Raw genomic sequence first — 26,450 nt, 5'->3', positions numbered from 1 at the left:
AACATGTAATGCAACGGTAGCTATATTACCTATTTATTAGTTGAGTTGAAACTCTCCACAGATTTTTTTTTTCTCTGCCAATGGCTTGGGTTAAATTGATGTGGGCCCTAAGTTCATAAAACAAGAACCATCACAATGATTCTACAACCACTCATTAGAGAACAGGTATACTTATAAATTTGTATTGAGCCGTTAATAAAAAGGTTACCCCCATAAATAAAGAAGCAAATACAGATATAGTGGGGCTTACTAATTGGACCAACGTATCATACCCTGGTCTAAGTAAACTTTGCACTGGTCTGATTGCATCAAATGTAATAAGAGGCTTTCACCTCTTAAACATTAGTTGCTCCTGGTGGAACCCCTGTGCACCAGATTGAAATTTACGCCAGTTCAGATCTGGCGGAGGTTTCAGCTATAATTTACACCAGTTTCTCCATAAATTATAGTAAATATGATGGGCTGTGTTTAGCCATGCCCCTAGTTCTAGGTCCTGCCCAATTTTTGAAAAAGTACTGGGGTCTGGGGTAAGAATTAAAAAGTTGCAATTTTAGTGCATGCACCAAAAGTGAGTTGTTTTTTTTTGTATGCCAGGAATCTGGTGTACAAAATATGAAACATTTGGCCCAATATTCATGCATATGTATGCCATCAGTGTTCTACACAATACTTAGTCATAATAGTCCTGTACGGTACATGTTTTACCTTATCATTACTAATCTGATCTTTAGCGTAATGTTGGTATCTTCAATACTATGAATTGGAGAAATTTGAATGTGACACATTGCGGAGGATTTACTTAGCAAAATGCTCCATGAAATCTTTCATGTGCCTTATGAATTATGCATTTTTTTATCACATGATTTTTATTTATTAATTTTTAATGACTCAACAAAAAAATTCCCCAACAACCCCTACCCTCCCTCTATCATCTTACTTATGTTTGCAGTCCACTGAGGTCCAGCCACATTAGAGCCTAGAGTCTTCCTGTTCTATGCAGATAACAAGTCCATTCAAAGTCCTAATCATGTGCGAGTAAGGTCAATCCAAAAGAGAAAATTATGTCCTCAGTCAAGGCAGCTGTGGCCAAGATTCATCTAGCCATATGGACCATATCTCCTAAAATTTACGAATGGTTCTTCTTTTAAGATCTAATCGGCCTTGGCCATAGGGGAATGTTCCTGCAGCCACTGTTGGGTAATGAGCTTCCTAGCGATATATAAAGATCAGGCCACCTCTACCTTAACCGGTTCCAAAGTAGGCAAATCATCAACATGCCCAAGAATACATATTTAGACCATTGGTACAATATTGATACAATAGACAGAATTGAAGGGGTTTCCCATTACTTAAAATTGCTCCACAGACACTCTGTACTTCCTGGTTGCTGCTGACCAAGATTTGTGACTGCTGTAGCCAATCATTGGCTATAGAATGTTACTGCTGTTGCTAGTTATTGGCTGCAGCGGTCACATGTTCTGGTCAGCAGCAACCAGGATGTACATGGTGGCTGTGGACCTATTTTAAGTAATGGGAAAACTCCTTTAAACATATCCACCCAAAAGCGTGCCAGTCTGGAAAAGGATCACAGCATATGTATTAAATCAGCTGTTTGTTTTACATCTATTACATACGGCCAAGTCTCATAATCTAATATTATGAAGGAACTGTGGTGTTCTGTAAGCCCTATGCAGAAAATAAATATGCAATAATCTATGAATTTCACTAAAGTACAATTGAGGAATATTTGTCCTTGCAAGTGTTCCCATTCATAATAAAACTGCTTCTTAAAAAAGTTTCTATTTTCAGCTATTTCAAGAATATGGCTCTATAATGCGCCTTCCGCCAGTTATCTTGATGCAGTTCACCTGGCTGCGCAATAAATGCCCCCTCGGGTTTCATCTACCTGCTGTGTCATGGCCTCCCCTAATTGTTTATTAGCTATGGCATTTTTTTTCCCCCTACTAATCTGCCGTATCAGTATACATAGGCCGCCTGCAGACAGCCGGGTCGGATCCGGCTGTGAGAATTCTCGCGAGCCCCGCGCAGAAATAGAGAATGCCACAATTTGTTTGCTGTGCGAGATTTCGCCAGAGAAATCGCGGCCGGCTGTCTAGGATTGCGTTTGCTAACGCAATCATATGGCAGCTTCCACGGGTGGAAATTCTGTGGGAAATCCTGTCGCAGAATTTCCACCCATGTGCAGCAGGCCTTAGGCTGCACCCGCCGGTTACAAAACCATCGCTACAATGTGAAGCCCATGGTTTCCAACGGGTTCTTTCCCATAAGTGATGTTTTGTTGTGAGATTTTGTAGCCTGTGTGGATGCAGCCTCAAGGTGGTTTCACACAGTCGAGAAAATCGTTAAAAAGCAGTTTATGAAACCAATTGGGATGTTTTTACTCATGTGATGTTTAGGAGATAAAAAATCATGGTATGTTCTATTTTTTAGGTTTTGGAATTTTGAAGTTTTTTTTTTTTTGTTTGTTTTTTATTTCCCATTGTAGCTCTATGTAGCCTGCGTTTTATTGCATCGCAACGCTGCAAACACGTGATGCGATTTCACCATTAGAAAGTCCCATTGACTTCTGCGATAAAAACCGTGCGAGATGATTCTAAAAAAAGCCTAGCTGACGCTCCTAAAAAGCAGTGAATAAAGGATGAGATTTTGCTGTGATTTTTTTTCACTAGGTAAAATCGCGATTGCCCGTGTGGAATTACCCTAAGTGAAGCTTTCATGGCATCCCAGACTATATCACGATTTGTATTTAGGTACCTGAAGACAGTCAGTTATACATGTTGTGTCTAATATAGGTAAGAAGTATGGAACACTTCACAAATGTGTGTGCCGTCCTTGTGCAGGGGCCATGCTAATCTTCTCTGTATTGTTCCAGTTTTAGTATATGTGCTGCCGAAGAGAAAAGTGTTTAACATGTTTATTAAGATGTATTACATCTATCACCCAGCGTGACCCACTGTGGTAAATGTGGCACGACCTCTGCCTGCCTGGTCTAGGCTTAAGCTGTCTGCCCCAATATATTTTGTCAGTGACAGGCTAGAAGTAAACCTTCTGCCAAATGACATATTTTATGGCATCGCATTCACAAGCATTATTGTTAAAATGTAATTTTCTGGTAGGCGTATGCTCATATATTGCGGATTTGCTTAGGATTTTCCACAGTGAAAAAACCTGCAGTGAATCCACCTCAAAATCTGCACCTAAAAGTTCAAAATGTTGACAAGAATCTTAGTGCAGCTCTGCCGCGGATCTTACCCCTTTAATTCAAGGCAGATCCGCACCAGGCACAACATCAAATATTCGCATAATTTGGTGCCAATTTTGATGTGGATTATGATGCAGATTCACTTTGGATCTTTCTGCTACAAAAAATCCACATTCAATCCACCCTGTGTGAACCTACCCTAAAATGGGAATAATCAAGCAATCTGAGCAACTCTGAACAATGCATGATCATTGGTGCCGGACTGGCTGGGGCCAACTTATCAAAAACTTTCAAACGTGTTTGGTTTTGTTTATGCAATCTTGTTGACCGTTTACCAAGAATGGAGCTTAAGGATGAACATCCAGCAAAGGTGATCCTGTGGCCTTAATCTATCAAAAAAATGAGGTCTGAGGAGGATGTCAAGAATTGCTCTGATGAACAGGCGGTGCACAGTTAAGCAAAATGTAGCGAATACAATGTTGGTACGCCAACTAATGTGTCTGAACGCATGGCTTGCTGTTCCTTAGCACTGATGGGCTATAACAGCATATGAACAGTTGAAGTGCCATTGCTGTGTAAGGCTAACTTCACACAAGCATATTACAGGCGTATTTATATGCCAGTAATATGAACGAGTGGCCCAAGAGAGACTCCAACTTGGAGCATCATATGATGAGTTTGGGTCAGTGTACCCGCGTTCCTTGCGTGATCCTCAATAATAAAGGTGCATAAATGCTGCCCCATAATGCACTGATGTGAAACTGGCCTAAGAGAAACATAATAGCAAGACTCCAATGAAAAAACGAGCACAAAAATTGGATTACTGAGCAGTGGAAAAACACCATCTTATCAAATAAATCCAGATTTGTGTTGTACCATGCTAATCCTGTCGGTGCCAACTGTTGTCAAACTACAATGGGCTTAAATTGTAGAAGTATAACTTTACATTTGCAGGATCAATGACATTCATTTACTGGGAAAATGTGGAAATCTTTGGGTAACCTAGAGTTGAGTAATATTGCATTGGGAAATATTGCATTCTGACATATTTTCACAGGCTTAGTTTCCTATTATTGAAGAGAACCTTAGCAATAGACAATAATGTAATGATACTTTTTGTAAATTTATATTGCAGTTCTTCCTATGAGAAAATATGAAGCAATATTCCAGATACGAGGAGGAATGTATGAGATTTCATATGGCTGAAGCAATGATAACATTCTGATTTACATTATATGCCCTTTATACACATACATATCAATCTGGTGTTGTATACAGATTCAGTGATTAGTTGTACTGAGAATACATTCTGCTTGCAGGACAAGGAACAGCTTTTAACTGTCCCTGAAACCTTTCCATGTACAACACTGCCTTTGTGAGCTTCACAATATACAATTCTGCCGGCAGAGCAGTACATATTTTGCATTCTGTTCACTGCTCCAAGAGTAGAAGGGAGGATAACTAGAGTATTCAAAAATATTATATTGAATAACTTGTCCATTTTCAAGGATATTTGCGTTTTCCTCCCTTAGACACATACCACTCGGTGGTAGCAGATGCCCCCTCCTCTTGGTCTTGGGCACCCACCCCCCTTTTCTTGGTTTTCCTGACACTGCAATTCTGTCTCTGCCTGGCTGTGATCACTGGCTTCTTTTGTTTAGAGATTAATCCACAGAACACACAGTGATGAAGCCGATGCTGAGCTGTGATGGACTGCCATGTCTCCGGGCTTCTCATCCGATGGGTCTTCAAACATGTGTGGGCTTATGGGGTACCTTTATCTGGTGCCCCTCCTCCTTGGCTGAAAACAAACTACCCGTGGCACTGTGAGTGTAACTTCTACTCTCTGCTTATGTTAGATGAAATCAACACTGGTTTGCGGAGAGGTGGTCAGTTCCTGCCTCCATGGCTACTACATTAAGAGGTCTCACCTGTCCCAAGGCAGAGGGAAAGACATGGGAATTCCTCCTTCAGACAAATCACTGTCCTGTGCCTCAGGAATGGTGGGAAGCAGATTCTGCTGACACAGACGGCGCCTCAGCCCCAAGAGCAAAGGTTGGGGCATGGAGTAGATGTCTACATTATTACCCAAGTCTACCCAGGCCAATGAGGGAAAGTTGGTGCTGTCCTTCATGGCTTCGCTGAGCTCCTTCAGGGTGGCACGAGAAAGACGGTTTCCATTAAGTGCAAGGTGCGTGATACTGGGGAGAACTGTCAGAGCAGGTAGAGCCAAACTCAGAGTGCTGTCTGTGAGTTCAGTAAAGCTTAAGTCCACACTGGTTAGACTATCTCCATGGCTTTGCAAGTAAAGGATCACACGCTGAACATCTCTGGGTGTTAAGGGGATACCAGACAGATCCAGTGACTCCATATTCAACTTTGTTTGTAGGCTGTTTTTCAGGCTAGCAAAAGAGAAGTAATTTACTTTGGTGGGTGTGGTAGTCATAATTTTGTAGAAGATACAAAGCAAATACATAGAAATATAAAAACATGTTCCTAAGGCGTTGACGGGTAAGGTATTCATAATTTATACGACATCAATAGAGATTAATTCTACTCAAATTAGAGTAGAATGTGGTTTATACAGTTCAATTCAATGAATGGGATTTTCCAGGATTTTTATATGGCCTATCCTCAGAACAAGCCATGGATATTAGATCAGTGGGGAGTCTAGCCCCCAACAACCCCCAGCAATCAGCTGACTGAAGGAGCCATAGTGATAGGGTGAGCGCAGTGGCTTCTTCATTGATTACTGGGCACAGCTTTATATATTGGTAGCTATTCTAGTACCTGGTGCTACAGTTTACTGCAGCCTTATCCCATTAAAGCAAATGTGACTAAACTGCCGTGCCAGCCACACACTACACAATTTCAAGATCTGATACTGATGGCCTATCTTAAGAATAAGCCACAAATTTTGAAGTCCCAGAAAACCCCTTTAAGTCCTGTGAGGTTGTTAAAATCTGAAATTGCTCATTTGATGCTTCGAAACAACTCTTCTACAGTCATTTACACACACACACACACACACAACACACACACGTGTGTGTGTATCTAGAGTTTATGGGAACTGAAGACCTATAACATAAAGTAGTACTCAAGTGCACAGATATTCTTTTTATGACTTCATCTTCGTATACCGTTGATAAAAAGAGAAAGGTACCGTGTTATCCAGTAGAACAGAATGTTATTGTCCTCAGTAAGAGAAACAAATCTTGTAGATATGATACCTTTTAAAGGCTAACAAAAAGAAATTGTGCTAATAGCATAAGCTTTTGAGGTCTATGTAACAGGAAAAGAAAATATCGCTGTCCAATTGTGCCAGCATATCATGCCTGATAGAAACCTCAGGAGACCCAAAGGTTTGTGCTGTTAACATCATTTATTTTTGTTAGGAATTAAAAAGTATAATTTGTACAAGATTATGTTTTTCTCTAACTAAGGGTGCATTCAGACGACCGTATATTGGCTGGGTATTCACGCCGGCCGATATACGGCGTCCCTCTCTGCAGAGGGAGGAGGCTGGAAGAGCTGGGAGCAGTGCACTGAGCTCCCGCCCCCTCTCTGCCTCCTCTCCACCCCCCTGCATTATTTTCAATGAGGAGAGGAAGGGTCTATTATTTTGGCTTAGTGGTCAATGTGAAAACTGTAAGATTTTAGAACTTTTTAAAAAATATACCAGCAGATCATGACATTGAAAATTAAGTAAAAAATCCTTAAAAATGTTTAACATAAAAAACTTGATTTATACAATATATGTTGATGTATTCCCTTTAAATAAGTTCTACAGTTTAGTTTCTTACTAACTAGCAGATTCCAGGGGTCTCTGCTGCTATCTGCTTTTGGCTGGAGAACTGAATGCCTGCAGAAGACATGGGGTGAAGGCCACATTTTATAGATAATAAATGAAAGTAAACAAGGGACCCTTCTTTCTTTACTCAAAACGCCCAATCAAAATCAAGTCAAAAGCTGTGTAACTGGGAAAATGTGGCCACAAACTATTGTATCAGATGTATGCTAAATTTTAATTATTAGTACAAATAGTAGCTTAATAAAATGCTGAGTGGTACGGATGTATCAAACTTTAAATTGACTATTAAAATAACTTCCTGTACCACAATTTATCTGCCATTTAAATAAGCTTTTGTTGTCATAAGATAAAATAGTAATATCATTACAATGACTCAAGATGAGATAACCTGTCCCAGGAAGTTATCATAATCAAGTGACACTTTGCTACAACTGTACCTATCCTTTCAGAAAATTACTGATATGTCTTAGTGACATGTCAGAAGATTTGATTAATGCGGGTTCACGTAGTGAGACCACCCCCCCCCCCCCCCCGCCCCCCATTGACTGCTTAAACAAAGGGACAGAAGCGCTCAACTGAGTGCTGCGTTACTTTGAGTCTGAGAGTCTCTGCTGAGAGAGCACAGCAAATGGTGTATGGTCTCATAGAGAGCTGAATAAAGCCAATCAGGACTAAAAAGCAACAGTACACAGCTGAGCGCTACGGACCCTTTGTTATATGATAACCGTTACACCTTAAGTGGTCATTATGGAAGCTCTGCTCCATAGAATGTTTTAAATGTAATACTTTTGTGAATTGTGCACTTCCATTATGTATACATTGCATACAATCTGCTTTGCTGCCATCAGTCCCTCTTAAACAGCCTACTCACCAGGCCATACTTTTCCTCCGAGGTAGACTGTGTCGATGCCACTTTGAGTGCGGTGTCAAATGGTAAAGTAGCTGCCGACAGATGCGGTCCATAGATTTCATCTGGTCTTGTTCCTAACAATGTAAAATTTTAGAGAAAACGTATGGTAGTTATGTATTTACACAAGAAGACTCACTAGTAGAGCTGAGCGAGTATACTCGCTAAGGCACATTACTCAAGCGAGTAGTGCCTTAGCCGAGTATCTCCCCGCTCGTCTCTAAAGATTTGGGGGCCGGCGCCAGTGACAGGTGAGTTGCGGCGGGGAGCGAGGGGGAGAGAGGGAGAGAGAGAGAGATCGCTTGAGTAATGTGCCTTAGCGAGTATACTCGCTCATCTCTACTCACTAGCAAATGAAATCTACCTAAATGCTTAAGGCTCTGTATAAATCCATGTCATGGTTTTCCTTATAAGCAGATTCGAAAATGCAGTATATAATCTCTCACCTCCATCTGCCTGAGGGGTCCATTGCCTTGGGACAAATAGTAATGCATGCTAGGCTCTTTTCCCTGTCAAAAAGTATGACCTCTGCAATGCCGATGTGAAAATAACCTAATCAGCATAAAATGTGTAGCGAAATTAAATTGTGGAATATGCATTCACACTGCGTTTGCCATGTATGTTGAAGGCATACCCACATAAACCTGTGATGAATGCCATCTATGTGTGAAACCAAAATGCCACTTGTTTAGCTTTCACTGGGTTGATAAGGGCTTATGGATTCGTTTGACATATGCAGCAGGAGCTTTCCCAGTGCATACGCCAAATAGACACAGCGAACTGCAGTATGATTTCAGCCCAAGGGCGGCTTCACATGAGTGTATGCGCACATACGCTCACCTCAGCGCAACGTATTCGCACTATGAACTGGTATCAAATGGCTGATTTGCATGGATATTTGCAAATAGTACTGTACTTTTTGAGCAAGCAGGGCCAGTTCATACACGCGCGTGCGACACACCCCTTCCGTGATTTAAACGGCTATTTAGCCTAATGAAGTCCAGATGTGTTCTATTTCCTGCAGAACTGTATAGCATACCTAGCATTGAGTGTATATTTGAGCAACTCCTATAGACTTCTATGAAGCTCTTGGTGCGCAACCACGTGAGAAAATAGAGCACCACTTTTTTTTTTGCGCGAAATGGGCTGGCAAAGCAATCTTATGAGAATTAACTCATTGACATCAATGGGTGCTATGCTCTGCGCAGTGTGCAAACATAAAAATGAGCGTAAATACAGTCATCTGAAGATGCCCCAAAGGGTAGATTGCAAGTAGTAATATTGGGCAGTTAAAATTTTGCTGAAATTTGTTGTACTCTTCAACTAAGCAGATTATTTTGAATTGTTTTCTCAATAGTTTTAAGTCATTTAGCTTGGTCATAAAGGGGAGAAAATACATAAAGAACATACAATACAATAAATTATTGATACTAGAAAGGTTACTTCTTTCAAAGCCTCTCTGAAATGTTTCATATATGTTGAATGACCACTTTATTAGAGACAACCATCTAGTAGTGTGTTGAACCTCCTTTGGTCTTTAGAACCACAGGAATTCATCATGGCATAGTTTTCATTAGGTGTTGAAATTGTTCTGCAGGAATATGGCCAATATGGGCAGCAGAAAATTAGAGGTACTGACATACTCTGCCCAGCTTGTTCTACCTTGTCCAATAGGTGCTTTATAGGATTTAGACCTGGAGACTAAAGACTAGGAAAACAATAAAAACGTAAGGTCATGTTCTTAGAACCAATCCATGAATAAACGACCCTTCTGGCATGATGCACTGTCCTGCTGAAAGTATTCTTGTACCTTTTAAAATAAACAGCTGCCATGGATGGATAAACTTGGTCTGCCACTATGCTTAAAGGGGTTGTCCCGCGCCGAAACGTTTTTTTTTTTTTTCAAACCCCCCCCCCCGTTCGGCGCGAGACAACCCCGATGCAGGGACCTAAAGAAAAATCCGCACAGCGCTTACCTGAATCCCCGCGCTCCGGTGACTTCTTACTTAACGGCTGAAGATGGCCACCGGCATCTTCTCCCTCCGTGGACCGCAGGGCTTCTGTGCGGTCCATTGCCGATTCCAGCCTCCTGATTGGCTGGAACCGGCACGTGACGGGGCGGAGCTACACAGAGCTACACGGAGCCCCATTGAGAACAGAAGAAGACCCGGACTGCGCAAGCGCGGCTAATTTGGCCATTAGACGGCAAAAATTAGTCGGCTCCATGGGAACGAGGACGCTAGCAACGGAGCAGGTAAGTGAAAAACTTCTTATAACTTCTGTATGGCTCATAATTAATGCACAATGTACATTACAAAGTGCATTAATATGGCCATACAGAAGTGTATAGACCCACTTGCTGCCGCGGGACAACCCCTTTAAGTACAGCTTTTTATAGTCTGAGGGCCACATTGCCATACTAAACCACTTCCAAGGGCTGCAAGGGTCTCCCCTTCTGATACATTTATGGTGTATCCTAAGTATATGCCATAGTAAGTCAAAGAAAGTTCTGCTTCTAGGACTTACACCTAGTGGGAGAATGTGGGTCACCTTGTCCCCCCCCCCCCCCCCCCTCATCAAATCAGCACTCCAGAGAGGAGTAGACAATGAATGTGTCACTCTCCATTGTAGATGATGGGTGTCGAGGTAACGGCCTTGTGTTTCATAAGTCCTATAAATTACAATGGAGATTGCAGCGCATGTGTGATGCCTCTGACTTAATACCCCTTTCTGGAGTGCCAAATAGGTCAAGAAACCCTAATCTCTTAATATATAGGGGCCAGAGACACAGCTAAACAGTGCACCGTTAGTACTTGTCTGTTACTGTTGCCATGATATGTGCCACTCCTCTTCACACTGACATGCTGGCTATCTATAAGCAGAGATATGGTGAGGAAACACTTAGCTAACTTAAATGAATTCAAGTCTCCAGGTCCAGATGAATTACACCTTGGATACTAAAGGAAGCATAGTAACATAGTATGTTGGGCTGAATGAAGACAATGTCCATCTATTTCAGCCCGTTTCAACCCCTAGTTGATCCAGAGGAAGGCAAAAACCCCAAGAGGCAGAAGCCAATTAGCCCATTTGGGGGAAAATTCCTTCCAAACCCCATATGGCAATCAGAATAATCCCTGGATCAACCTTCGATAGTTCCTACCTAAATATAAGACCTGGAACTACAAACTCGCTGGTCACCTAATGTCTATATCCTGTAATATCCTTCCACTCGAGAAAGACGTCTAGTCCCCTCTTAAACTCTTCAATGGATTTTGCCATCACCACGTCCTCAGGCAGAGAGTTCCACAGTCTCACTGCTCTTACAGTAAAGAACCCTCTTCTGTGTTGGTGATGAAACCTGTTTTATTCTAGATGTAGCGGATGCCTTCTTGTTACAGACGCATTCCTTGGTATAAACAGATCATGGAAGAGATCTTTGTATTGTCCCCTCATGTATTTATAAATAGTTATTAGATCGCCCCTTAGCCGTTTTTTTTCCAGGGTGAAAAGTCCTAATCTCTGGGCATTCCAGTCCTCACATTTCATTTATTAATTTAGTTGCCCTTCTTTGAACCCCCTCAAGCACTGCAACATCCTTTCTGAGCAGTGGTGTCCAGAACTGTACACAGTACTGAATGTGGGGCCTGACAAGGGCCTTATATAGTGGGAGAATAATGTTCTCATCCTTCGCCCCTATACCTCTTTTAATGCACCCCAAGACTCTATTAGCTTTTGCAGCAGCTGACTGGCATTGGCTGCTCCAGTTAAATCTATAATCCACTAGTACCCCAGGTCTTTTTCCATCTCCCTTTTCCTTAGCAGTACCCAATTTAGTGTATATTGGTGACATCCGGTTCCCCTGCCCATGTGCATAACCTTACATTTATCCACATTGAATTTAATTTCCATTTTTCTGCCCAAGCAACCTAGCTTATCTAGGTCCTTTTGTAGCCGCACATTGTCCGCCGTTGTATTATTTGTCTTATATAATTTTGTATCATCTGCAAACATTGATATTTTACTGTGCAGTCCCTCTATCAGGTCGTTGATAAATATATTGAACAGAATCGGGCCTAGTATTGAGCCCTCTGACACCCCACTAGCGATGGTGGCCCAATCAGAGTACAAACCATTTATTACCACCCTCTGCTTTCTATCTTTGAGCCAGTTTCTTACCCAGATACACACGTTTTTGCCCAGTCCGAGCTGCCTCATTTTATATATCAACCTATTATGCGGCACGGTGTCAAATGCTTAAGAGGAATTCAGATATACGAGATCAATAGACTCTCCCGGGTCCAGCTTAGAACTTACTTCATTGTAGAAGCTGATCAGATTGGTCTGACATGATCGACCCCTCATGAACCGATGCTGGTGAGGAGTAATTTTGTTGTTCTCCTTGAGATATTCTAGGATAGCGTCTCTCAGAAACACCTCAAATATTTTTCCAGTTATTAAAGTGAGACTTATTGGCTTGTAGTTACCAGGCTCTCTTTTGGGCCCCTTTTTGTAAATTGGGACAACGTTGGCAATGTGCCAATCCAATGGTACAACCCCCGGTCTTGATAGTGTCCATAAATATAAGAAATAGTGGTCTAGCTATCACATCACTTAGTTCCCTTAGAACCCTTAGTTGTATTCCATCTGGAGCCAGCGATTTATCAATTTTAATCCTCATTACCCGACTCTGCACTTCCTCCTGTGTTAGGTATGCAATATGTAGTGGGGAGTTCATTTTATTCCCCTGCATCTCATGTGACATTTCCTTTTCATTCGTGAATACACATGAGAAGAACACCTTTATTAGATTTGCTTCCCCCCCTTCCCCCCCATCGTCTTCTATGATTTTTACTGCATTATTCATTGAAAGCAATGGTCTGCCGGCAACCCATGCAGTGATTTTCAGGGAAGGCCTTTAAATATAAGCTTTTACCTGAAAATCATCCCTGGTTGTAGTAAAAAAAAATTTCAAAAAAATCTATACTTGCCTCTCTGCCGCTGCCGGGGCTCAGGCATGTCTAGCTGCTTGGGTCCTGTCACTATAATGAAGTTCTGTCAGCAGGCAGGGATTTAAAATTCCCGCCTGCTGAAAGGGCTGCGTCTGATTGACTGAGCACTCAGCCAATCACAGGCAGTGCTCGGCCATTCATTGAATTGATTAAGTCCCCCAGTATAAGCCCACCCTAGGCTTATACTCGAGTCACTAAGTTTTCCCAGTTTTCTGTGGTAAACTTAGGTGCCTTGGCTTATATTCGGGTCGGCTTATACTCAAGAAAATACGGTAATTGCTGAACCACTCGCCATAATCTATGAAAATTCCTGGAGAACAGGAGAAGTCCCAGAAGATTGGAGAAAGGGACAATATTGGCCTATCTTCAAAAAAGGGAAAAATGTGGATGCAGGAAACTACAGGCCAGTACGCCTGACTTCTATACCAGGAAAGATTTTTAAGCAAATCATTAAACCGCATATATGCAAATATTTGGATAAGAATGCAGTAATTAACCAGAGTCAGCATGGGTTTGTAACAAACAAGTCATGCCAGATGAATCTAATTTCCTTCTATGTCAGAATCACCGACTGGGTTGATAAGGAAAATGCGGTAGATATAGTATATCTTGACTTTAGTAAAGCATTTGACAAAGTATCTCATACTATCCTTATTGAAAAAATGACCAAATATGGGATTGACAAGGCAACAGTTTGATTCTGGTGGATTTAGAACTGGCTGAGTGATCGTACTCAAAGAGTGGTCATAAATAGCTGCCCATCCAGTTGGAAGAATGTGTCAAGTTGGGTACCACGAGGTTGTCCTAGGCCCAGTGTTCAACATTTTTATAAATGATCTGGAGAAGGGAATTGAGGGAAAACTGATCACATTTTCCAACAACACAAAGCTAAAAGGGATAGCTAACACTAGAGAAGAGAAAGAGAGTATTCAAAAAGATCTAGAAAAGCTTGCACAGTGGGCAGCAACTAACAGAATGGTATTTAACAAGGATAAATGCAAAGTCCTACATCTGGGCAAGAAAAATGAAGAAATCACATACAGAATTTGAGGAATTGGGCTAAGCAGCAGCACATGTGAAAAAGACTTGAATATACTAATAGATCATAGACTGAACATGAGTTGCCAAAAAGGCAAACGCAATTCTTATATGTATTAAGAGCAGCATAGAGTAAAGATCATGTGAGGTAATTATTCCCCTCTACTCTTCCTTAGTCAGACCTCATCTGGAATACTGTGTCCAGTTCTGGGCACCCCAATTTAAAAAAGACATAGACAAACTAGAGCAAGCTCAGAGAAGAGTTACCAAGATGGTAAGCAGTCTGCTAATCATGTCCTATGGGGAGCGGTTAATGGATGTGGGAAGGTTTAGCTTGCAAAAAAAGAAGGCTGAAAGGAAGCTTAATAGAGGCCTACAAATATTTGAGGGGCTCTCACAGTGCAGAGGGATCAGCCCTATTTTCATTTGCACAAGGAAAGACTAGAAGCAATGGGATGAAACTGAAAGGGAGGAGACACAGATTAGATATTAGAAAAAGGTTTCTAACAGTGAGGGTATTCAATGAGTGGAACAGGTTGCCACAGGAGGTGGTGAGTTCTCCTTCAATGGAAGTCTTCAAACAGAGGCTGGACAAACATCTGTCTAGGATGATTTAGTAATTCTGCATTGAGCAGGGGGTTGGACTAGAAGACCCTGTAGGTCCCTTCCAACTCTACAATTCTACGATTCTATTACATGGAAACTACACGTAAGCAGCCACGCATAGATATTTCTATGTCCAGATCATTGCGGCTGCACAGTAAGTCCATGGCCCCTGGGCAGCATGTAGTGCACCCCTGCCCTTCACAATTTCTCTACCTCCACCAGCCTGAACAGTTGACACCCAAAGGAAAGGGTTCATTGATTAATGCTGCTTGCGTCAAATTTGGACCTTCCCATAAATATAGTATAACAAACTCTGTATTTATCTAACCAGTCCATTTTTTTCACTGCTCAGTGATCCCAGTTTCTGTGATCCTTTGCCAACTGAATCTTGTGTTTGTGTTTCTCTTAGACCGCAATAGCACTCAAACTGGCCTCCTGCTGTTATAGCCCATTTGTGCTAAGAAACAATGAGTTTTACATTTGGACACATTAGTTGGAACACCAGCCTTGTATTTGGCTGCAAATTGCTTGACTATGCACTGCCTGTTTGCCAGAACGATTTTTGACATTCCCCTTGACCCCTTATGTCAACAAGTTATGTCCATAGAATCCCTTTTCGCTGGATGTTTTTCTTCAATCACACCATTCTCTGTATACTCTCAACACTGTAGCGAATGAGAAAATCCCGCAAGATTGGCAGTTTCTGAATTACTGGGCCTAGCCTTATGTTGCTCAAATCGTTCAATTTTCCCATTCTAATTTCACACTGAAAATGAGCCACAGAAAACTTGGACATATAATTTTATGCTGCACTCTGAAAATTTCCATGCAAAGTGTCAATCGTGAATGGGAAGGTGCCTCTAATAAAGTGATTGCTCAGTGTTTGTATGTATGTAGGGGTGCAGCAAATCTTTTGTTATGGTTTTTGGTTTGCTTCTTTTTTTCTAGAACTTTGCAGTATATGAGGAACACAGGAGAGAGAGGACACGTCTGTTCCTCTGTTGCAACACTGATGGTAAAGTACATCAAACAGTTCTAGGAAACAAACCACAATTGTTAGGGAAGTTTGTTGTTTATTCGTTCAGTCCCTTCCAACTCTTCGTGACCTTGTGGACCAGCCCACGCCAGAGCTTCCTGTCGGCTGTCGCCACCCACAACTGCACCACAGTTAGGGAAGTAGGAAATTTTAATTTCCATAAGCACAATGAAAATTGAATTCCATTGTTATATCTGCTACACACCTAGGGCTCCTCCAGCGTACAGCCTCACTTATCTGAAAAGATGAGTATTTATTAGAGATGAGCGAGCGTACTTGTCCGAGCTTGATGCTCGTTCGAGTATTAGGGTGTTCGACATGCTCGGTACTCGAGACGAGCACCACGCGATGTTCGAGTTACTTTCACTTTCCTCTCTGAGACATTTGCGTGCTTTTCTGGCCAATAGAAAGACATGGAAGGCATTTCAACTTCCTCCTGTGACGTTCCAGCCCTATACCACCCCCCTGCAGTGAGTGGCTGGGGAGATCAGATGACACCCGAGTATTAAAATCTGCCCCGCCCGCGGCTCGCCACAGATGCATTCTGACAGAGATCAGGGAAAGTGCTGCTGATGCTGCTGCTGCTATAGGGAGAGCGTTAGGTGTTATTTTAGGCTTCAAGAACCCCAACGGTCCTTCTTAGGGCCACATCTGACCGTGTGCAGTACTGTTGAGGCTGCTTTTAGCAGTGTTGCACAATTTTTTTTTTTGTATATTGGGCGTGCAGACCATAGCGTCCTCAGTCTGCAGTCATTGTACAGAGTATAGGGGCAGTACTGGTGAGGCAGGGACAGTGGGAAAGGTGAAAGAGATATACTGTCTATATAGGCAGTGAGCTTTTTCAAAAAATTGGGGAAAAACACTATATTTGGGCTGCCTGTGACCGTCTTCAGTGTACTGCGTGTCTGCTGGGGGTAGTAGTCCTAATTAATACGCAGCTAAGCATTACAGCAGGCTTGCGCAAAATTGTTTCCTGGCTCTGCTGTGCCCGTTACATCACCGCCGTCATAGCGCCAGAGGGAAACAGTATACATAATATACGCTGCATACAGTATCTGTCTGGTGTTTCAGCTCACCATTTAAAAAAAGTGAAGCAAAATACTTAAGGCCTACCACTGCCCTTTGGCGACTTGACTGCTTCTGCACTGTGAATTCCACTAGCTCAGTGATACGCACCTATGTCTCACTACAGGCGTGCGCAAAATTGTTTCCTGGCTCTGCTGTACCCGTTACATCACCGCCGTGATAGCGCCAGAGGGAAACAGTATACATAATATATGCTGCCTACAGTATCTGTCTGCTGTTTCAGCTCACCATTTAAAAAAAGGGAAGCAAAATACTTAAGGCCTACCACTGCCCTTTGGCCACTTGACTGCTTCTGTGCCGTGAATTCCACTAGCTCAGTGATACGCACCTACGTCTCACTACAGGCGTGCGCAAAATTGTTTCCTGGCTCTGCTGTGCGTTCCGTAAGGGAAGTCAGCCTCCAACCACAGGCCAATAAGCGGCACATTTAATTACAGCGTTCTGTTTCTGCTCTACTCGTAATACACCATGCTGAGGGATAGGGGTAGGCCTAGAGGACGTGGACGCGGGCGAGGACGCGGAGGCCCAAGTCAGGGTGTGGGCACAGGCCGAGCTCCTGATCCAGGTGTATCGCAGCCGACTGCTGCGGGATTAGGAGAGAGGACAGTTTCTGGTGTCCCCAGATTCATCTCACAATTAATGGGTCCACGTGGTAGACCTTTATTAGAAAATGAGCAGTGTGAGCAGGTCCTACCGTGGATGGCAGAAAGTGCATCCAGCAATCTATCGACCACCCAGAGTTCTACGCCGTCCACTGCTGCAACTCTGAATCCTCTGGCTGCTGCTCCTCCTTCCTCCCAGCCTCCTCACTCCATTACAATGACACATTCTGAGGAGCAGGCAGACTCCCAGGAACTGTTCTCGGGCCCCTGCCCAGAATGGGCAGCAATGGTTCCTCTCCCACCGGAGGAGTTTGTCATGACCGATGCCCAACCTTTGGAAAGTTCCCGGGGTCCGGGGGATGAGGCTGGGGACTTCTGGCAACTGTCTCAAGAGCTTTCAGTGGGTGAGGAGGACGATGACGATGAGACACAGTTGTCTATCAGTGAGGTAGTAGTAAGGGCAGTAAGTCTGAGGGAGGAGCGCACAGAGGATTTGGAGGAAGAGCAGCTGGACGATGAGGTGACTGACCCCACCTGGTTTGCTAAGCCTACTGAGGACAGGTCTTCAGAGGGGGAGGCAAGTGCAGCAGCAGGGCAGGTTGGAAGAGGCAGTGCGGTGGCCAGGGGTAGAGGCAGGGCCAGACCGAATAATCCACCAACTGTTTCCCAAAGCGCCCCCTCACGCCATGCCACCTTGCAGAGGCCGAGATGCTCAAAGGTGTGGCAGTTTTTCACTGAGAGTGCAGACGACAGACGAACTGTGGTGTGCAAGGTTTGTCACGCCAAGATCAGCCGTGGAGCCACCACCACCAGCCTCACCACCACCAGCATGCGCAGGCATATGATGGCCAAGCACCCCACAAGGTGGGACGAAGGCCGTTCACCGCCTCCGGTTTGCACCACTGCCTCTCCCCCTGTGTTCCAACCTGCCACTGAGATCCAACCCCCCTCTCAGGACACAGGCACGACCGTCTCCCGGCCTGCACCCACACCCTCACCTCTGCTGTCCTCGGCCCCATCCAGCAATGTCTCTCAGCGCAGCGTCCAGCCGTCGGTAGCGCAACTGTTTGAGCGCAAGTACGCTGCCACGCACCCGCACGCTCAAGCGTTAAACGTCCACATAGCCAAATTGATCAGCCTGGAGATACTGCCGTATAGGCTTGTGGAAACGGAGGCTTTCAAAAACATGATGGCGGCGGCGGCCCCGCGCTACTCGATTCCCAGTCGCCACTACTTTTCCCGATGTGCCATCCCAGCCCTGCACGACCACGTCTCCCGCAACATTGTACGCGCCCTCACCAACGCGGTTACTGCCAAGGTCCACTTAACAACGGACACGTGGACAAGCACAGGCGGACAGGGCCACTATATCTCCCTGACGGCACATTGGGTGAATTTAGTGGAGGCTGGGACCGAGTCAGAGCCTGGGACCGCTCACGTCCTACCCACCCCCAGAATTGCGGGCCCCAGCTCGGTGCTGGTATCTGCGGCGGTGTATGCTTTCTCCACTAAACCACCCTCCTCCTCCTCCGCAACCTCTGTCTCGCAATCAAGATGTGTCAGCAGCAGCACGTCGCAGCAGTCGGTGTCGCGCGGCGTGGCAGCACAGCGGTGGGCAAGCGTCAGCAGGCCGTGCTGAAACTACTCAGCTTAGGAGAGAAGAGGCACACGGCCCACGAACTGCTGCAGGGTCTGACAGAGCAGACCGACTGCTGGCTTTCGCCGCTGAGCCTCCAACCGGGCATGGTCGTGTGTGACAACGGCAGTAACCTGGTGGCGGCTCTGCAGCTTGGCAGCCTCACGCACGTGCCATGCCTGGGCCACGTCTTTAATTTGGTGGTTCAGCGCTTTCTGAAAAGCTACCCACGCTTGTCAGACCTGCTCGGAAAGGTGCGCCGGCTCAGCGCACATTTCCGCATGTCCAAGACGGACGCTGCCACCCTGCGCACCCTGCAACATCGGTTTAATCTGCCAGTGCACCGACTGCTGTGCGACGTGTCCACACGGTGGAACTCTACGCTCCACATGTTGGCCAGGCTCTATGAGCAGCGTAGAGCTATAGTGGAATACCAACTCCAACATGGGCGGCGTAGTGGGAGTCAGCCTCCTCAATTCTTTACAGAAGAGTGGGCCTGGTTGGCAGACATCTGCCAGGTCCTTGGAAACTTTGAGGAGTCTACCCAGATGGTGAGCGGCAATGCTGCAATCATTAGCGTCACCATTTCTCTGCTATGCCTCTTGAGATGTTCCCTGCAAAGCATAAAGGCAGACGCTTTGCGCTCGGAAACAGAGGCAGGGGAAGACAGTATGTCGCTGGATAGTCAGAGCACCCTCATGTCTATATCTCAGCGCGTGGAGGAGGAGGAGAGGGAGGAGCATGAGGAGGGGGAAGAGACAGCTTGGCCCACTGCTGAGGGTACCCAAGCTGCTTCCCTGTCATCCTTTCAGCGTGTATGGCCTGAGGAGGAGGAGGATCCTGAAAGTGATCTTCCTAGTGAGGACAGCCATGTGTTGCGTACAGGTACCCTGGCACACATGGCTGACTTCATGTTAGGATGCCTTTCTTGTGACCCTCGTGTTACACGCATTCTGGCCACTACGGATTACTGGGTGTAGACACTGCTCGACCCACGGTATAAGGAGAACCTTTCCACTCTCATACCCGAAGAGTAAAGGGGTTCGAGAGTGATGCTATACCACAGGACCCTGGCGGACAAACTGATGGTAAAATTCCCATCCGACAGCGCTAGTGGCAGAAGGCGCAGTTCCGAGGGCCAGGTAGCAGGGGAGGCACGGAGATCAGGCAGCATGTACAGCGCAGGCAGGGGAACACTCTCTAAGGCCTTTGCCAGCTTTATGGCTCCCCAGCAAGACTGTGTCACCGCTCCCCAGTCAAGGCTGAGTTGGCGGGAGCACTGTAAAAGGATGGTGAGGGAGTACGTAGCCGATCGCACGACCGTCCTCCGTGACGCCTCTGCCCCCTACAACTACTGGGTGTCGAAGCTGGACACGTGGCCTGAACTCGCGCTGTATGCCCTGGAGGTGCTTGCTTGTCCTGCGGCTAGCGTCTTGTCAGAGAGGGTGTTTAGTGCGGCTGGGGGAACCATCACGGATAAGCGTACCCGCCTGTCAACCGACAGTGCCGACAGGCTTACACTCATAAAGATGAACAAAGCCTGGATTTCCCCAGACTTCTCTTCTCCACCAGCGGACAGCAGCGATACCTAAACAATACGTAGGCTGCACCCGCGGATAGAAGCATCATTCTCTATCACCATAAAAAATGGGGACCTTTTAGCTTCATCAATCTGTGTATTATATTCATCCTCCTCCTCCTGAAACCTCACGTAATCACGCCGAACGGGCAATTTTTCTTAGGCCCACAAGGCTCACTCATATTACTTTTGTAAACAATGTTTATACGTTTCAATTCTCATTAAAGCGTTGAAACTTGCACCTGAACCAATTTTTATTTTAACTGGGCTGCCTATAGGCCTAGTTACAAATTAAGCCACATTAACCAAAGAGATTAATGGGTTTCACCTGCCCTCTTGGTTGGGCATGGGCAATTTTTCTGAGGTATATTAGTACTGTTGGTACACCAATTTTTTTGGGCCCTCGCCTACAGTGTAATCCTAGTAATTTTTAGCCCACCTGCATTAAACCTGACGTTACCTCAGCTGTGCTGGGCACTGCAATGGGATATATTTATGTACCGCCAGTGGCTTCCTGGGACCCACCTATGCTGTCGGTCCACACGGAGTTGTAACTGCATGTGTCCACTTCTAAAGAACCCCAGTCTGACTGGGGCATGCAGTGTGGGCCGAAGCCCACCTACATTAAACCTGACGTTACCTCAGCTGTGCTGGGCACTGCAATGGGATATATTTATGTACCGCCGGTGGGTTCCAGGGAGCTACCCATGCTGTTGGTCCACACGGAGTTGTAACTGCATGTGTCCACTTCTAAAGAACCCCAGTCTGACTGGGGCATGCAGTGTGGGCCGAAGCCCACCTGCATTAAACCTGACGTTACCTCAGCTGTGCTGGGCACTGCAATGGGATTTATTTATGTATTGCCGGTGGGTTCTAGGGAGCCACCCATGCTGTGGGTCCACAGGGACTTCACAATAGGGAGTTGTACCTGCCTGTGTCTACTTATAAAAAACCCCAATCTGACTGGGGCATGCAGTGTGGGCCGAAGCCCACCTGCATTTAATCTGATGTTAGCTCTGCTGTCCAGGGCACTGCAATGGGATACATTTATGTACAGCCGGTGGGTTCCAGGGAGCCACCCATGCTGTGGGTGCACACGGAATTCCCATTACGGAGTTTTGTACCTGCCTGTGACTATTTATAAAAAACCCCGGTCTGACTGGGGCATGCAGACACCTTGACAGAATGAATAGTGTGTGGCACATGGGTTCCCCATTGCTATGCCCACGTGTGCAGCTCCTAATGGAGGTGGCACAGGATTGGATTTCTCATTGCTTCTGTACAGCATTGTGGGCTATCGCCCCGCCCCTTTTAAAGAGGGTCGCTGCCTGGCCGTGCCAACCCTCTGCAGTGTGTGCCTGCGGTTCCTCCTCATGGCAGATGCACTTATAAATAGACATGAGGGTGGTGTGGCTATGAGGCCAGCGTGTGGCATGAGGGTAGCTGAAGGCTGCGCAGGGACACTTTGGTGTGCGCTGTGGACGCTGGGTTGTGCGGGGGGGTTGGGCAGCATGTAACCCAGGAGAAGTGGCAGCGGAGTGTCATGCAGGCAGGGATTGTGCTTTGTTGGAGGTAGTGTGGTGCTTAGCTAAGGTATGCCTTGCTAATGAGGGTTTTTCAGAAGTAAAAATTGTTGGGAGGGGGGGGGCCCACTCTTGCCGCTATTGTGGCTTAATAGTGGGACCTCGGAACTTGAGATGCAGCCCAACATGTAGCCCCTCGCCTGCCCTATCCGTTGCTGTGTCGTTCCCATCACTTTCTTGAATTGCCCAGATTTTCACAAATGAAAACCTTTGTACAAAAATGCTCGGGTCGCCCATTGACTTCAATGGGGTTCGTTACTCGAAACGAACCCTCCAGCATTGCGGAAATTTTGTCTCGAGTAACGAGCACCCGAGCATTTTGGTGCTCGCTCATCTCTAGTATTTATGTCAATACTAAGTTTCTCAATCAAATATTAAGTTGTCTTTTTTCTTTGTCTGCAAAAGTAGATTCCTAACAAAGGAAGTTAGCATTCTGCATTGCTGCAGCTGTCAGTGCTACTGCTGAAATGTTAGACTCGCTGGAATTGTCATCACAGATGTAATGGCATATAAAACTCTCCTTTCTACAGACATTTTCCATTCTTGCTACTACACATTTACAGCCTATGGTCAGTCACTCATTGACGCAGCTCTGCAGTCACGTAGAAGGTGTCTGTTTTAATTTAATTAAACATTATGTTCTGGCATACTTCAGTTATTTATTGACCTGTGAAAAACAGGATGAGTCCTATATTGTGTACTTAGTGGAAGACACCTTAAGACAATCTCCATCTAAGTAGTACTCTAGTCACACCACATTAGCTGTAAACTCTTCATCTATCTGCAAAACGTCTGACCTCTGCATACTCCACTGTATACATTAGGGCTCATACAGACGAAAATACTTTTCGAGCTGCTGGCAACACACAGAACACGCTTCTAATAGGAACCAATAGGCTCCTATAGAAGCGTTCACATGGATGATTGTTGGGGGGGTGAAACTCCGCGCACCTAACAAAGATAGGACATGCGAGTGCAAACTCGCATGTTGGCTCCGAGGTGCGTGCAAAGATAGGACATGTGCTATCTCTGCTGCGTGCTTTCCATGGGCTCCCATGGGAGCTGGAAAGCACGCAGCCCGCGCCTCGGATGATGTGAACGGGCCACTTCAGGGAGCTTAAAGTGGCCCGTTCACACAATATATATGTATAGGGACTGAATGGCCTGCAGGGGAGCTGTAAACAGGCCTTATGTGTACTGAGGGTGTGCTAATTAGCAAGGACAGATGTAGTGTCTGGAGAAGCTAAAAATTCCAGACACATTTTCTGGATGCCCGAGTTGTTGCTAAGAAAACAGGGCTCAATGCCAGAGCAATGGTGCTGCTACCTCTGTTTTCCTGAAAATAAGCCCTCACATGATTTTGAAAAATCCATTGATAATATAGTATAATTTTTCAGAATTTTTGAGGATGCTTGAAATATATCCCCTACTCCAAAAATAAGCCTTAGTTAGAGATAATTAAAAAGTCAATTTAAATAGTGTCCAGGCAGCTATACATGTAAAAAAGTAAAATCTTTTGGAGCAAAAATTTATATAAGACCCTGTCTTATTTTCAGAGAAACAGTAGAAGCCAGAGCTAGGCCAGGCTGAGAGAGAGACTAAAAGCCTGACATCTGTGGCAGACCAGGTTGTGGTACAACCACGAGTCTGACGGGGAAGGACAAACTCCGGACTGACACCCTGTTGGGTATGTGTAGTGAGGTAACTACTAGTTAGTGCATTGATGGGCAAGCGTTTATTTTTCATAGCACTAAGTGTAGGTGCTGCCAGTGGCTGATGTGTTTGCACTGGATTTCCTTGCTACCACTGAATATTGAAGAAAATAAGAGTAATGTGGACTTTTGCATGGACCGAGTGTGCCGCTGTGTTGTCGCCAATTCTGCCCCACGCAGACATTGCCACTATAGACTGTATATCAGAAGTCAAAGTGTGCTCAACTATATCTTGAACCATATTCTCACTAAGAATGGCAGTTTTTATTGTATTTGTGGTGCAATATTAATATGCATTATTGATTATTCAGTGTTGCACACCTTCTGCAGACCTTGATTAAGGCCTCATGCCCACAGCCGGGTTGGATTCTGCCTCCGAAAATCGGACCCGGAGCCCCCTAGAGACCCTATACTCACCTCTCCGGATCCGCCGCGAGTGTCTCGCACGTATGCGCAGTGCAGCGCATGATGCACCGGTGCTGGGCTGTGACATGGATTCTCACGGTACTTCCGCAGTGCTCACAGCAGAAGTATCGCAAGACGGATGGCTTCCATTGACTGCAGTGGAAGCTGCCAGTGCAATTTTTCATACAGAATAGAACATGCTGCGATTTTCCCCCCCTTGAGCAGAAAATCGCAGTTGATTTCCGCTCGTGTGCAGGGGCGAGTCGTTTACCATGGCATGTCTATGGATGGACATTGCTGCGGATTTCGCGAAGGATGCCTGATAATCCGTCCGTGGGCATTAGCCCTGATATGTTCACTTTGCAAGAGATTCTGTTTATTTTGAAAAACATAGGTTATTTAGAATTGACTGTAAATTGTATTTGTACAGAAGGCTATAGGGGTATTAGTGTATCTTGACGCCACCAGGCAGTCCTGGTGGAGTCAAGATTGACGGGGGGTGACGCCCCCTGTACCTCATTGGCTAAGCTGCTGCCTTGCCTACAGGTCCTGGTAGCCTACTAACGTGAAGCTCCAGGTGGAAGAGCTAAGCTTGTAAGGGGACCTACAACTGTTGACATCCATGTACCCCACAGCAGGTGCGCATTGGGCCACCTGAAAGGCCGTTCCTCGACGCTGGTTCGGAAGACACCATCCCGTTCTGTGTACAAGAGCAGAGCGGGATTCGTGCGCATTGCGCTACCTGAAATCCCGCCGCCAGGTTAGAAGACACCACGCCGCTCTGTGTAGAACAGCAGAGCGGGGTTGGCATGACAGACGGCACAGTGCCCTGAAGAGCCGCAGAAGGAGGTTTTTCCCCCTGCTGTTCGGCAGCATGGAGGACACAGCGGTGGGGGGGAGGGGGGGGGGAACTCACTGACGGCGTCCAGGCAGTGCAGGAGTGCAGCAGGGACACGGAAGGGCCACGCTGCACTGCACTGCCTGAGATCGTTCCCCCCGACAGTGCATCAGGACAGCAGGGAACCTACAGGGACGGCTGAGCAGAAGGGAGACAGTTTGGCGGCCACAGCGGCAGCCACGGGGTACAGGCGGTAAGCACAGCTGCTCACTTGCATTGCTTACGGCTCCCACAAATGGAGTTTCACACCTTCCAGGACCTTACAGTATTGACCCTATCAGGAGCTAGGGGTGTGAGGGGCATTCTTCCTGTTAAACCCATAGCTTCCGGTGGCGTCAAGATACACTAATACCGGCTATAGGAATATCTATATAAAAACAGTGGTAGGAGATGTCATGTACGCACTTTCCCAACAAGGGACATGAGTGTGACTGCAACAAGTTAATCTACAACCCAAAATCCAAAAAGATTGGGTCACTGTATAAAATTTAAATACATGTTTAAAAAAAAAAAAGAATGCAATGATTTGTAAATCTCATACAGTGGATATAAGGAGTCTACACACCACTGTTAAAATGCCAGGCTTTTTTCATGTTAAAAAGTACGCCAAAGATGAATCATTTTAGATTTGTTTCCAGCTTCCATGTGCCCCCTTATCTGTACAATTCCATTGGAAAAGAAACTGAAATCTTTTAGGATAGAACCCCCCCCCCCCCCCCCAAAAAAAAAATAAAATAAAATAATGTGATTGCATAAGTGTGAACACCCTCTTATATTTTGGGATGTGGTTGTGTTCAGAATTAGCCCATCACATTTAATATGTTAAATAGTAGCCAGCACTCCGCTGACATTATTTACAAGGATTCTGATTTCCCCTATATAAAGTTTAGGTCTTCTAGAACAGTGGTCCCCAACCTTTTTGGCACCAGTGACCGGCTTCAAGCAAGATCATTTTTACAAGGCCCGGCAGGGTTGGGCGGGACATGGGCGGGGCTTTGGTTATAGGGGGCGGGGTTATGAAGGGGGTTGGAGTTTAGTGCATTCTTATCTAGTTATGACATTAGAATGTCCTGACAGTACACACATAGGGCAGTGTATAATCTCCCCCCCCCCCCCAGCACACACATAGGGCAGCATATAATTTATCTCCCCCCCCAGTAATAGACAGCCCCCACCTCTCAGTAATTAGCAGCCCCTCCCCCAGTAATAAGCAGGTCCCCTCCCAGTAATAAGCAGGTCCCCCCCAGTAATAAGCAGGTCCCCCCCCCAGTAATAGGCAGCGCCCCACCCCCAGTAATAGGCAGCCCCCCCCCCCTCAA

At 45.5% G+C, this 26,450-nt stretch overlaps 1 protein-coding gene and 1 non-coding gene across 2 annotated transcripts in view; both read right to left on the bottom strand.

The window, feature by feature from the left end:
- Positions 1–2,816: 2,816 nt before the first annotated feature.
- Positions 2,817–2,921, bottom strand: LOC136630965 (U6 spliceosomal RNA). Its single transcript, XR_010792969.1, has one exon. It is a non-coding gene; the product is annotated as a U6 spliceosomal RNA (small nuclear RNA).
- Positions 2,922–5,150: 2,229 nt separating this feature from the next.
- LRRC75B (leucine rich repeat containing 75B) overlaps positions 5,151–26,450 on the bottom strand; it is a 30,497-nt gene continuing 9,197 nt past the window's right edge. Inside the window, exons 3-4 of the mRNA XM_066601938.1 lie at positions 7,906–8,018; positions 5,151–5,625 (exon numbers count right to left, since the gene is read on the bottom strand). Coding sequence (XP_066458035.1) covers positions 5,151–5,625; positions 7,906–8,018 — 588 coding nt within the window. The remainder of the gene's footprint in view (positions 5,626–7,905; positions 8,019–26,450) is intronic.

The sequence above is a fragment of the Eleutherodactylus coqui genome, chromosome 5 (genome assembly GCF_035609145.1).
Source record: "Eleutherodactylus coqui strain aEleCoq1 chromosome 5, aEleCoq1.hap1, whole genome shotgun sequence".
In the NCBI taxonomy this organism is placed as follows: Eukaryota; Metazoa; Chordata; class Amphibia; order Anura; family Eleutherodactylidae; genus Eleutherodactylus; species Eleutherodactylus coqui.
This window is presented reverse-complemented; position numbering and strand designations above follow the sequence as displayed.